A 14,350-nucleotide genomic window follows, 5' to 3' on the forward strand; every position below is an offset into this window, starting at 1 on the left:
CCTGGAGGCCTTCCTTCTCTTCCTCTAGCATCTGTGCAACGGGAGCCTCGGCCATGGCATTTGTCAGAGGAGAGGAGTGAATCAGGGACAACACCAGCGAGGGCACAGAGCCCTCTAGATGCCGTACATGACTTATTCAGGGGTTGCTGTCCCATCAAACAGATTATAGGATTCAGGAAGACTCACTTGCTCTCGGCTTTTTAACTATTTACAGAATTTGGGAGGAAGCCCACTCAAACTGAAAAGAGAGGAAACATGAAAAGGAGGACCAATGCACTCAGTTGAAGTCCAAGAAAAATAAGCTGGGGCCAAGACTGGCACCACCCAACACTGACATAATCTTAGAACAATGTTCCATGTTCTACTTTATTTATTTATTTATTTATTTATTTATTTATTTATTTATTTATTTATTATTTTTAATTCCAGTTAGTACACATACAGTGTTCTATAAGTTTCATGTATACAATATAGTGATTCAACACTTCCATATATCAGCCAGTGCTTATCACAACAAGTGCCCTCCTTAATCCCTGTTTCACCCATCCCCCCACCCCCTCCATGTTCTACTTTAGAGGAAACAAATATTTTCAGCCATAGTATTTTGTAGAGGTTACCTATTCTAAGTTTGAGACTTTTTAAGACTTTTGAAGATACTTTACTGAGTGTTTCTCAGCAAAGTTTGGGAAAGGTATTGTGGCATGGGCCTTACTTTCTCGTGTTCCCCCGTGTTCATGCTGCCTCATGGGTTACCCACTCTGCCTGTACCATGGAGTCACTCACAGCCTTCCTGGACTTCACTGTCTGTCCTTGTCTCACAAAGGGCCTCATTGTTACATTTATGTGCACACCTTCTATGTGCTCACCTCTATTAAGAGCATCATAATCCTGCATTTAAATTCTGTTTCCTTGGGGCACCTGGGTGGCTCAGTTGGTTAAGCGTCTGACTTCAGCTCAGGTCACGATCTCACGGTCCGTGAGTTCGAGCCCCGCGTCCGGCTCTGGGCTGATACCTCGGAGCCTGAAGCCTGCTTCCGGTTCTGTGTCTCCCTCTCTCTCTGCCCCTCCCCCGTTCATGCTCTCTCTCTCTCTCTGTCTCAAAAATAAATAAACGTTAAAAAAAAAATTAAAAAAAAAATAAATTCTGTTTCCTTGTCTGTCTTCCTCAAACCACTGTGACCTTGTTGAGGCAAATACTGTATCCTTAATCTTTTTATAACCAGTGTCTAGCGTCTAGCACTGAATCATCCACTAGATGATTAAATCAGAAGATAAAAAGCAAACATCTTTAGATAAAATATGCTAAAAAGAAACTTATTTTTATGTTCATGATTTTCATTTAAAAGATTTTATTTTGTTATTTTTTTTAAAAGTTTATTTATTTAATTTTGAGAGAGAGGAAGAGCACGCACAAGCGGGGGAGGGTCAGAGAGAACAAATGAGACACAGGATCCAAAGCAGGCTCCAAGCTCTGAGCTGTCAGCACAGAGCCTGATGCAGGGCTCGAACCCATGAACCGTGAGATCCAAGTCGGACACCTAACTGACTGAGCCACCCAGATACCCCATCATTAAAAAGATTTTTAAATAATAATGTGGTGGTTACAACAGTCCCATTTGAATTCAGAGGTTACCTGTTAATCTTTTATAAGGTTTCAACCATTGCTTATTTTAAAAAGTGGCGGTTATTTGGAACAAGAGAACACCACTAACTCAGAATATCAACAGCCCTGCTTAATATTCTATTAGTGGTACAAAGGAATAGAGCTACTTGTGGTCTACAAAATCCATGTGGGAAAGCAGGAACATCAAAAGCGAAACTGAAATCAAACACTAGCTAACTTCACTAGTAGCTAGTCATGGTCTCTTTTCCTTGAAGCTACTGGGAACCACTGATTACTAGTCAGAAAAGAAATAAGTGAAAGCAATAAACTATTTAGTTCAATATCAATTTTCACAAAAGCTAAATCTTTCTTTTTAATATCTATTTTTTAACAAGGAAATAAAATCTAGTGTTAAGTGGGGAGGTAGGACAGGGAGGGAGAGACAATAAATGATGTTTAAAATTGGCAGTTTAGGAAAAACTGACAGAAAATGGTCAGAGTTTCCTTATTGAATAACATGTTCTGCTCATTTTCTGTTTTCACATCAGGGCTTACTTCACACTTTATATGGAACATGGCAACTGAGAAAGGAAGCAAAGATTTACAAATGCCTTCATATTAGATCATTCCTTGGTACTGTGAAGTTCTTGAAAGTTCCTTAACTTTAATGTGCTCATGGGAAGCCAACTGATCTGCTTTTCAAAATTTCTCTGGAAGTATCTCTGCTCATGTAGGATTTTTTCCCTGGAGGATGGCGGACAATTTTGGTCCTCAGAATTTCCTTGCTAATTTCCAGTCTATCAAAGCAAACACTGGGAACTTCTGAAGTATTTTCAGCCTAAAAAATGTCTGTGATTTTAAGGCAAATGCAAGGCTGGATATGTATTGCAACTAGTTGACTGGAGGATTTTATTTATTTGTTTATTTGTTTGACTGGAGGATTTTAAAGAAAAAGAAGTCACAGTATACTTTGGTATCAAATCTCCTGAAAACATTCACCTATTAACCAGTTGTTAAGGTCTATATTGCCTTTGAGAGAATTAGTGAGATACAGTATTCTGGGCCCTTCAAATAGACTCTAATGGATGCCAGAATGTACTTCAATTTGAGAAGACCAGGTCTTCTACCTTGTCTTTAAGACAAGTTGAATTTTGCAGCAAATTATTGTAAGCTTGGTCTCTATCTGAACGCTTGAAATTCAAAAACCATCCTGTTTATAATGGCTGTTTGAAATTGCTCTGTGATTCCTATTAATACAGAGACATGCACAGATAAAAGGAATGTTTAAAATAAAAGATAAGAGAGGAGGGAAGATGGCGGCGTAGGGGACTCTGGGCTCACCGCGCGTCCTGCTGATCACTTAGATTCCACCTACACCTGCCTAAATAACCCAGAAAACCACCAGAGGATTAGCAGAACGGAGTCGCCGGAGCCAAGCGCAGACGAGAGGCCCACGGAAGAGGGTAGGAAGGGCGGCGAGGCGGTGCGCGCTCCACGGACTGGCGGGAGGGAGCCGGGGCGGAGGGGTGGCTCGCCGGCCAAGCAGAGCCCCCGAGTCTGGCTTGCAAAAAGCGGAGGGGCCTGACGGACTGTGTTCCGACAGCAAGCGCGACTTAGCGTCTGGGAGGTCATAAGTTAACAGCTCTGCTCGGAAAGCGGGAAGGCTGGAGGACAAAGGGAGGGAGAGCTGCTGAGCCCCCGGAGGACAGAGCTCAGTTTGGTGGGGAACAAAGGCGCTGGGGAACAAAGGCGCTCACCAGCGCCATCTCCCCCGCCCATCCCCCAGCCAAAATCCCAAAGGGACCAGTTCCTGCGAGGGAACTTGCTCGCTGTGGGCAAACACCCAACTCTGTGCTTCTGTGGAGCCAAACCTCCGGCAGCAGATCTGACTCCCTCTCCCTGCCACAGGCCCCCTCCTGAAGTGGATCACCTAAGGAGAAGCGAGCTAAGCCTACCCCTCCTGCCCCTGTGCACCTTGCATACCCACCCCAGCTAATACGCCAGATCCCCAGCATCACAAGCCTGGCAGTGTGCAAGTAGCCCAGACAGGCCACGCCACCCCACAGTGAATCCCGCCCCTAGGAGAGGGGAAGAGAAGGCACACATCAGTCTGACTGTGGCCCCAGCGGTGGGCTGGGGGCAGACATCAGGTCGGAGTGTGGCCCCGCCCACCAACTCCAGTTATACACCACAGCACAGAGGAAGTGCCCTGCAGGTCCTCACCATGCCAGGGACTATCCAAAATGACCAAGCAGAAGAATTCCCCTCAGAAGAATCTCCAGGAAATAACAACAGCTAATGAGCTGATCAAAAAGGATTTATTTTTTTTAAAAAAATGTTTTTTTCAACATTTATTTATTTTTGGGACAGAGAGAAACAGAGCATGAATGGGGGAGGGGCAGAGAGAGAGGGAGACACAGAATCGGAAACAGGCTCCAGGCTCTGAGCCATCAGCCCAGAGTCTGACGCGGGGCTCGAACTCCCGGACCGCGAGATCGTGACCTGGCTGAAGTCGGACGCTTAACCGACTGCGCCACCCAGGCGCCCCAAAAAGGATTTAAATAATATAACAGAAAGTGAATTTAGAATAATAGTCATAAAATTAATCGCTGGGCTTGAAAACAGTATAGAGGACAGCAGAGAATCTCTTGCTACAGAGATCAAGGGACTAAGGAACAGTCACGAGGAGCTGAAAAACGCTTTAAATGAAATGCAAAACAAAATGGAAACCACCACGGCTCGGATTGAAGAGGCAGAGGAGAGAATAGGTGAACTAGAAGATAAAGTTATGGAAAAAGAGGAAGCTGAGAAAAAGAGAGATAAAAAAATCCAGGAGTGTGAGGGGAAAATTAGAGAACTAAGTGATACACTAAAAAGAAATAATATACGCATAATTGGTATCCCAGAGGAGGAAGAAAGAGGGAAAGGTGCTGAAGGGGTACTTGAAGAAATCATAGCTGAGAACTTCCCTGAAGTGGGGAAGGAAAAAGGCATTGAAATCCAAGAGGCACAGAGAACTCCCTTCAGATGTAACTTGAATCGATCTTCTGCACAACATATCATAGTGAAACTGGCAACACACAAGGATAAAGAGAAAATTCTGAAAGCAGCAAGGGGTAAACGTGCCCTCACATATAAAGGGAGACCTATAAGACTCGTGACTGAACTCTTTTGAAACTTGGCAGGCCAGAAAGAATTGGCACGAGATTTTCAGTGTGCTAGACAGAAAAAATATGCACCGAGAATCCTTTATCCAGCAAGTCTGTCATTTAGAATAGAAGGAGAGATAAAGGTCTTCCCAAACAAACAAAAACTGAAGGAATTTATCACCACTAAACCAGCCCTACAAGAGATCCTAAGGGGGACCCTGTGAGACAAAGTACCAGAGACATCACTACAAGCATAAAACATACAGACATCACAATGACTCTAAACCCGTATCTTTCTATAATAACACTGAATGTAAATGGATTAAATGCGCCAACCAAAAGACATAGAGTATCAGAATGGATAAAAAAACAAGACCCATCTATTTGCTGTCTACAAGAGACTCATTTTAGACCTGAGGACACCTTTAGATTGAGAGTGAGGGGATGGAGAACTATTTATCATGCTACTGGAAGCCAAAAGAAAGCTGGAGTAGCCATACTTATATCAGACAAACTAGACTTTAAATTAAAGGCTGTAACAAGAGATGAAGAAGGACATTATATAATAGTTACAGGGTCTATCCATCAGGAAGAGCTAACAATTATAAATGTCTATGCGCCGAATACCGGAGCCCCCAAATATATAAAACAATTACTCATAAACATAAGCAACCTTATTGATAAGAATGTGGTAATTGCAGGGGACTTTAACACCCCACTTACAGAAATGGATAGATCATCTAGACACACGGTCAATAAAGAAACCAGGGCCCTGAATGAGACATTGGATCAGATGGACTTGAGAGATATATTTAGAACTCTGCATCCCAAAGCAACAGAATATACTTTCTTCTCGAGTGCACATGGAACATTCTGCAAGATAGATCATATACTGGGTCACAAAACAGCCCTTCATAAGTTTACAAGAATTGAAATTATACCATGCATACTTTAAGACCACAATGCTATGAAGCTTGAAATCAACCACAGGAAAAAGTCTGGAAAACCTCCAAAAGCATGGAGGTTAAAGAACATCCTACTAACGAATGAGTGGGTCAATCAGGCAATTAGAGAAGAAATTAAACAATATATGGAAACAAACGAAAATGAAAATACAACAATCCAAACGCTTTGGGACGCAGCGAAGCCAGTCCTGAGAGGAAAATACATTGCAATCCAGGCCTATCTCAAGAAACAAGAAAAATCCCAAATACAAAATCTAACAGCACACCTAAAGGAAATAGAAGCAGAACAGCAAAGGCAGCCTAAACCCAGCAGAAGAAGAGAAATAATAAAGATCAGAGCAGAAATAAACAATATAGAATCTAAAAAAACTGTAGAGCAGATCAACGAAACCAAGAGTTGGTTTTTTGAAAAAATAAACAAAATTGACAAACCTCTAGCCAGGCTTCTCAAAAAGAAAAGGGAGATGACCCGAATAGATAAAATCATGAATTAAAATGGAATTATTACAACCAATCCCTCAGAGATACAAACAATTATCAGGGAATACTATGAAAAATTATATGCCAACAAATCGGACAACCTGGAAGAAATGGACAAATTCCTGAACACCCACACTCTTCCAAAACTCAATCAGGAGGAAATAGAAAGCTTGAACAGACCCATCACCAGCGAAGAAATTGAATCGGTTATCAAAAATCTCCCAACAAATAAGAGTCCAGGACCAGATGGCTTCCCAGGGGAGTTCTACCAGACGTTTAAAGCAGAGATAATACCTATCCTTCTCAAGCTATTCCAAGAAATAGAAAGGGAAGGAAAACTTCCAGACTCATTCTACGAAGCCAGTATTACTTTGATTCCTAAACCAGACAGAGACCCAGTAAAAAAAGAGAACTACAGGCCAATATCCCTGATGAATATGATGCAAAAATTCTCAATAAGATACTAGCAAATCGAATTCAATGGCATATAAAAAGAATTATTCACCATGATCAAGTGGGATTCATTCCTGGGATGCAGGGCTGGTTCAACATTCGCAAATCAATCAACGTGATACATCACATTAACAAAAAAAAGAGAAGAACCATATGATCCTGTCAATCAATGCAGAAAAGGCCTTTGACAAAATCCAGCACCCTTTCTTAATAAAAACCCTCGAGAAAGTCGGGATAGAAGGAACATACTTAAAGATCATAAAAGCCATTTATGAAAACCCCACAGCTAACATCATCCTCAATGGGGAAAAACTGAGAGCTTTTTCCCTGAGATCAGGAACACAACAGGGATGCCCACTCTCACCGCTGTTGTTTAACATAGTGCTGGAAGTTCTAGCATCAGCAATCAGACAACAAAAGGCAATCAAAGGCATCAAAATTGGCAAAGATGAAGTCAAGCTTTCGCTTTTTGCAGATGACATGATATTATACATGGAAAATCCGATAGACTCCACCAAAAGTCTGCTAGAACTGATACAGGAATTCAGCAAAGTTGCAGGATACAAAATCAATGTACAGAAATCAGTTGCATTCTTATACACTAACAATGAAGCAACAGAAAGACAAATAAAGAAACTGATCCCATTCACAATTGCACCAAGAAGCATAAAATACCTAGGAATAAATCTAACCAAATATGTAAAGGATCTGTATGCTGAAAACTATAGAAAGCTTATGAAGGTAATTGAAGAAGATTTAAAGAAATGGAAAGACATTCCCTGCTCATGGATTGGAAGAATAAATATTGTCAAAATGTCAATACTACCCAAAGCTATCTACACATTCAATGCAATCCCAATCAAAATTGCACTAGCATTCTTCTCGAAACTAGAACAAGCAATCCTAAAATTCATATGGAACCACAAAAGGCCCCGAATAGCCAAAGGAATTTTGAAGAAGAAGACCAAAGCAGGAGGCATCACAATCCCAGACTTTAGCCTCTACTACAAAGCTGTCATCATCAAGACAGCATGGTATTGGCACAAACACAGACACATAGACCAATGGAATAGAATAGAAACCCCAGAACTAGACCCACAAACGTATGGCCAACTCATCTTTGACAAAGCAGGACAGAACATCCAATGGAAAAAAGACAGTCTCTTTAACAAATGGTGCTGGGAGAACTGGACAGCAACATGCAGAAGGTTGAAACTAGACCACTTTCTCACACCATTCACAAAAATAAACTCAAAATGGATAAAGGACCTGAATGTGAGACAGGAAACCATCAAAACCTTAGAGGAGAAAGCAGGAAAAGACCTCTCTGACCTCAGCCGTAGCAATCTCTTACTCGACACATCCCCAAAGGCAAGGGAATTAAAAGCAAAAGTGAATTACTGGGACCTTATGAAGATAAAAAGCTTCTGCACAGCAAAGGAAACAACCAACAACACTAAAAGGCAACCAACGGAATGGGAAAAGATATTTGCAAATGACATATCGGACAAAGGGCTAGTATCCAAAATCTATAAAGAGCTCACCAAACTGCACACCCGAAAAACAAATAACCCAGTGAAGAAATGGGCAGAAAACATGAATAGACATTTCTCTAAAGAAGACATCCAGATGGCCAACAGGCACATGAAAAGATGCTCAACGTCACACTCCTCATCAGGGAAATACAAATCAAAACCACACTCAGGTATCACCTCACGCCAGTCAGAGTGGCCAAAATGAACAAATCAGGAGACTATAGATGCTGGTGAGGATGTGGAGAAACGGGAACCCTCTTGCACTGTTGGTGGGAATGCAAATTGGTGCAGCCGCTCTGGAAAGCAGTGTGGAGGTTCCTCAGAAAATTAAAAATAGACCTACCCTATGACCCAGCAATAGCACTGCTAGGAATTTATCCAAGGGATACAGGAGTACTGATGCATAGGGGCACTTGTACCCCAATGTTCATAGCAGCACTCTCAACAATAGCCAAATTATGGAAAGAGCCTAAATGTCCATCAACTGATGAATGGATAAAGAAATTGTGGTTTATATACACAATGGAATACTACGTGGCAATGAGAAAAAATGAAATATGGCCTTTTGTAGCAACGTGGATGGAACTGGAGAGTGTGATGCTAAGTGAAATAAGCCATACAGAGAAAGACAGATACCATATGGTTTCACTCTTATGTGGATCCTGAGAAACTTAACAGGAACCCATGGGGGAGGGGAAGGAAAAAAAAAAAAAAAAAAAGAGGTTAGAGTGGGAGAGAGCCAAAGCATAAGAGACTGTTAAAAACTGAGAACAAACTGAGGGTTGATGGGGGGTGGGAGGGAGGAGAGGGTGGGTGATGGGTATTGAGGAGGGCACCTTTTGGGATTAGCACTGGGTGTTGTATGGAAACCAATTTGACAATAAATTTCATATATAAAAAATAAATAAATGAAATAAATAAAAGATAAGAGAAAATCAAATTGTTACACCAGAAAAGTATGAAAAATATTTTGTTCTATAATAATCACAAAATATTTTCAAGATATTAAAACTGAAATAAAAAATATTTCCCTGTTCTCTTATGTATGTCTTTTGGTCTATAGAATTTGTTAAATTACAACCTCGGGAATTCAGGTTAGTGCAGAATAACATTTTCCCTAAATTATAAGAAGTCCACAATTAAGACAACTCTTATTTTCTTCCTTAAGGAGAAGGTGCTGAATGTTACCTCAGTTAATCTTTATGACATTTCTGTGAAGTAAATATTGTTGTCTTCATTTACTAGAGGGCAAAATTGAGGCTCATCAGGTCATATAGCTTGTTCAATCAAGTCACACATCAAGGAAGAGTCAGGCTTAGGATTCACACCCAGGGGATTCAAAACCTCCATGATTCCAAAATACAGTCCACGTATATGAAAAACAAATAAAATTACTTGTCATTTGTCCCCATAAAACTATTGCTGTCTTGAAACTCCACTCCAAAATCTGAGCTATGGCCATGCCATCACCAACTGGTAGAGAAAAAGCCAGGGAGTTTGGATTGTCAAGAACTTGGGAGCACTGTAGCAGGCTTTTGTGTTATATGAAGGGAAGACTTAGAAACATCTGTTCTGTGCTTTGAGCAGATCTCAGACTTAAGGTATTAATAAATAGTTTAGCAAACCCAAATTCTCTGATACATGCAATGAGAGGTCTAACTTCATTAACATGTCTCTGGCCAATTGTGGGCTAGACTTTGCTTCATAAAATTCTTCACTAATAATGGGGCTGCCAAATATGAGGACAGGAATTTGAAAAAACTAGGGAACAGAGACTTCACACGTTCCTTGAAACTGCCAATTTACATAGAAAGACTAACAACCTTTCCAACCTATTGAATAAAATAGCTACTCTAAACTTCTGTTATTAAAATGGACTCCATGAAGGCAGCACTCTTTCTAATATTTATTTTTTTAAGTAGGACTTAAAACTGGGAGAGGCAATGAGTAGGTACCCCCCGAATATTTGCAGACAAAATCAACAGGCTACAATTTACAACTTACTATTTTGCTAAGTTCTGGCAAGGCAATGTGGTACTTTGAATTAGCATTATACCAAAACTTCATATTATTAAGAAAAACTTTGTGGACTTCATTTTTATAACTATATGTTATTCAATTGTATGACTTGACAAGTATTGATTTACCATTCTCTTACTGTTTAAACATTTTTTCTCAAGGTCTTTACTATAATAAACAATATTTTGGTAAACATCTTTGTGCAACGTTACACTTTATATATTCTATTTGACCTGGATTCTTCATGCTTCTTAGTGCATGCTTCTTAGTGACCTCTCTGAGAGGTAAGGGTTCGTTATACGCTTTGCAGAGAAAAAGAAAGGTTACCTTATTGCTCAGGTTCACATTAGCATTTCTGCTGAGGAGCAGGGACACCATGTCCACATGTCCTTCCTGAGCTGCAAGGTGGACAGAAGCAATTCCTTGCCGGGTAACTGCATTTGCATCAGCACCATATTCCAGCAGAGTTGTCGCTATGTCCATCTGGTTCTTTTTGGCAGCGATGTGCAGTGGCGTATAACCATTCTGTCAACACGAATCACTTGGTCACATGCCCAGTAACAAGATAAAAATGTGTGCAGTGCACTTTCAAATAGTATGCTTCCCTTTCTAGTGATTTTCTTCGACGGTTTAAAAATTCATAATCACATAAGCAAACTGATAAATCAAGCTGTGCCATTAATGTACTGCCCTAATGTCTCCCGCATCCCTAAATTGGGAAAACATACTACAGACAGTTTAATGCAGAGTACCACCAGTTTTGCAAAAGGAATATAGGGTCCTCTCTTGCAGGCAGTTAATGTTAGTAGGTGCTCAATAATTACTTGCTTTATTTAAATTGCCAATGTGAAGAAACACAACTAGGAAACAACAAACAATGTGGTACCATGGACATGTTCAGAGCCATTATTCCACTTTTCATTCAATAATAGCTATTCAGAGCCATTACTCTACCTTTAAAATATCTTTAATAGTCACTTGTTGCTAACAAGTTGAAAAATTTACTGTTCATGGTAGTCAAGATGCTATAATCTACCCTCACAGCCCCTTTGATTGCCTCTTCTATGAAACTCTAGTTTCTACGTTATGCTTCAGCTGAACTGGTTTCCCACATAAGATACAGCTCATGTTTCTATTTTGCCTCATTCTATCAAGAATGTTCTTCTCCACTATGTCTTTGGGGTCAGCATCTATCAGTTGAAGATTCAGCTCAAGGGTTATACTCTCATGAAGGGTTTTATTTCCTCCTTCCCCACCTATACCCACCCCCAACCTAACTGACTCCAATCAAAGTCCTGGAGATAATGGCACTTTTTCCTTTGCATACCTGTTTCCTCCTACTAAAATACAAATTTGTTGAGGGCAGGTATTGTGTCGTATTTGTCTTTGTATCTCTACTAGTGCCTCACAGTGACTGGTGAATCCTCAGAATTTGAGTCAAGCTTACTACCACTTTCAGGACATTCTGGGATCCTTGTCTTGACTGACCTCTGATGACCAGAGGTTCAAGCAACTTAAATTCCTCTGGCAAACTGGCAATTAACTGTGCTTCAGGGTTGTTCATAGTCTTCCGCCCTGAGAAAGAAAGGTCCCCTGCACTAGGGGACCTTGTCCAGCCTTATTGTCATTTAAGAGAAATGCAAGATTATATTTTCACTTGGGCATGAATCCAACTATATAAGATATGCCAATGAAAAATGAGAATGATTTTTTATAGAAAAGAAGATTTAGAGGAAAAAAAATGGAATTCATGGATTCACATTTGGCAAAATGATCCAAAGCTAGACAACTATCAGTCACAATCTTTCCAGGCCATATGGATGGGTAGGAAACAACACAGAGGACAGTGGGGGCTGCCGCACCACTGATCCGGCCAGCCTACTGCAATTACCCTCATATTTTAAGTCATTAGCATGTCCTAGTAGGATACTGTTTCTCACTTGAGAAACACCCTTTCTGTAATCAATTGTAGAGGATTTAAGCAAGTGGAAATGCTGCTTCCAGACTCTTCTGAAACCAGCCCCTGCCAAACGGGATGGGCCAGGGTAGAAGATTTTATATCCTTATTTTTAGTTTTGACCTTTTGCCATCTGGAAACCCTAGCTGACCTGGGAAACATTTGTCCCTCTGTACAGACACACCCTAAAGGGATTGCCTTCAGAGCCAAATGTAGAGCTTTGGACTGAGCCCAACTTTACAGCGAATGACAGGAGGGGGTGGTCTGTTTCGTTACCATCCCCACCCCTGCATAAAAGCCAAAATTCACAAAATCAGTGCTAAAATAGGTCATCTGATTAGTCAAATATGTCTAGCACTGGCTAGTCAGAGTGGTAACAGCAACATAGCCTGAGTTTAGCTTCTTGTCATGCATCTTATTTCTTTTTGCTTTTGCTACGGACATAACCTTCGCGTTAGTTACTTGTCAACCACCGAAGGCAGGTCAGTGTCCTTTAACAGGTGACAATCCTCTGGATTATTTCTTATTCCACCCAAAAATCCTAGGTCCTAAAGAACACTAAAAAGAGAAACTCTGGCATCTCTGAAATGCATGCTGACTTTAGACAAGTTACTCATGATTACTGAGGGCTTTACTCTGAGCTCCTTACCTGAGCTACAAAGGAAAGAATAAAGCAAGGGAAAAACAATTCATGGCATTTATTTTAGAATGGAAGTTCATCTCAGAAAGACTTAAAAATATTTCAAATAATAAACAAAAAGGTTCATCTTGAGACCTATCAGAAGTTCTCTAATCTTTCTAAATGCTTCTTAATTTCTCGAAAGTAAAATGATTCTCACCTATCACACTAAAGGGAAAGATGCATTTATCAGAAGAGAAATAAAATAGTGACAGATTCGGCTACAGAATAATCTTAAATATTTTTTTCCTCTTGATGTGGAGAACAAAATGCTTGCAGTGTGTGCTTTTGTAATTCAAGATGAAAACAAAAGGAAATGCAATTTTAAGTTAACAAAAGTAATAGATGTATATCATACCTTATATTTTTTTCCAAGAATCTCTACTGTTCCATACCAGTAGATATATTGTACATTTTATGGAAGAGAAATCTGATAATAAGTTAAGACTCACTATCTGTTTTCCACGATGAGTGTCCAGGTTATGCCTGATTTCATGCCAATACCGCTTCTAGCATAGAGTCCTGCCTCGGGAAATAGATCTGGTGAAAATGGATCACAGAAGCCCATCTACTTTTTCGGCACCTTCCCTCCTCCCCCATTACAAAATCGCATCAGGTTCCTAGGGCATGTATGAGTAAGAAAATATGTTGGCAATTCTATGAAACAGAAGAAAAGGCAAGAGAGCATCACCTACCCTAAGAACCCAGCATGTGAACTGAGAAAGAGTTCACACTGAAGTCAACTGCTGTTATAGTCATATGTTCAAATTGTGCCTTTTTGAGCCTTTGTCCCTCATTTTTCACCACAGCCAGAATTTGGAAATGCTAAACCTTCCTTTACTCCAGGGAGTATTTGCCTACTCTTTATCCCTTCTCCCTCCTTCTTTAATAAAAGAGCCTTGGCATTGTGTCCAGCTGAAAAACTACACTTCCTAGCTTCCCTTGCAGAAAGAAGTGGCCAATGACATGTAAGGAGAAATGGCTGGGTGGAGTTTCTGGGAATGCCCTATTGTCTTTCTTTCCTGCTTGAAAAGAGGAACGGGCAGCCTGGGCAAAAACAGTCTCTGAAAGGAAAGGAAGAAAAAAAAATCACAGGGAGCTTTTCTTAATGTTCTGGAAACACTGGACCAACATCAACAACTGCCTACCTCCAGACTGTTTATAAATGAGAAAAAATAGAGCCTCATCAGTTGAAACAATAGTAGCTAGGTTTCTTGCCTAGCAGATAAAGCCCATCCTTAACTGAAGGAACAGACTTTGCTTGGGATCAAAGTCTAGAAAAAGTTCCTGACCAGGATCAGTGCCTCAGACAGTGGGAATGATCAGCCATGTAGCAGCGATGGTATTACTGAAGCTCTTATGGAGGCAATTGTGCTGTGGCAGCAAGAAGTAACGTCTCCTTAGCAAAGCCAGTGTTGGAGTGGCTATAAAAGCTACTCCAAAGGCTAAGTGCTGTTAGAACTCTTTTCAACTCTTTGTTGTGAAGGATGTTTTACAGACATGGAAACAT

The 14,350-nt window shown here is 40.6% G+C and overlaps 1 protein-coding gene across 18 annotated transcripts in view; it reads right to left on the bottom strand.

Moving 5' to 3' along the window:
* ANK3 (ankyrin 3) overlaps positions 1-14,350 on the bottom strand; it is a 690,167-nt gene that overhangs the window by 140,815 nt on the left and 535,002 nt on the right. For all 18 annotated transcript variants that reach the window (XM_086679761.1, XM_086679767.1, XM_086679764.1 and 15 more), the window contains one exon: positions 10,532-10,729. In XM_086679761.1, coding sequence (XP_086535887.1) covers positions 10,532-10,729 — 198 coding nt within the window. The remainder of the gene's footprint in view (positions 1-10,531; positions 10,730-14,350) is intronic.

This window comes from Puma concolor, chromosome D2 (assembly GCF_028749965.1).
Source record: "Puma concolor isolate L17-30 chromosome D2, mPumCon1.1.hap2, whole genome shotgun sequence".
NCBI lineage: Eukaryota > Metazoa > Chordata > Mammalia > Carnivora > Felidae > Puma > Puma concolor.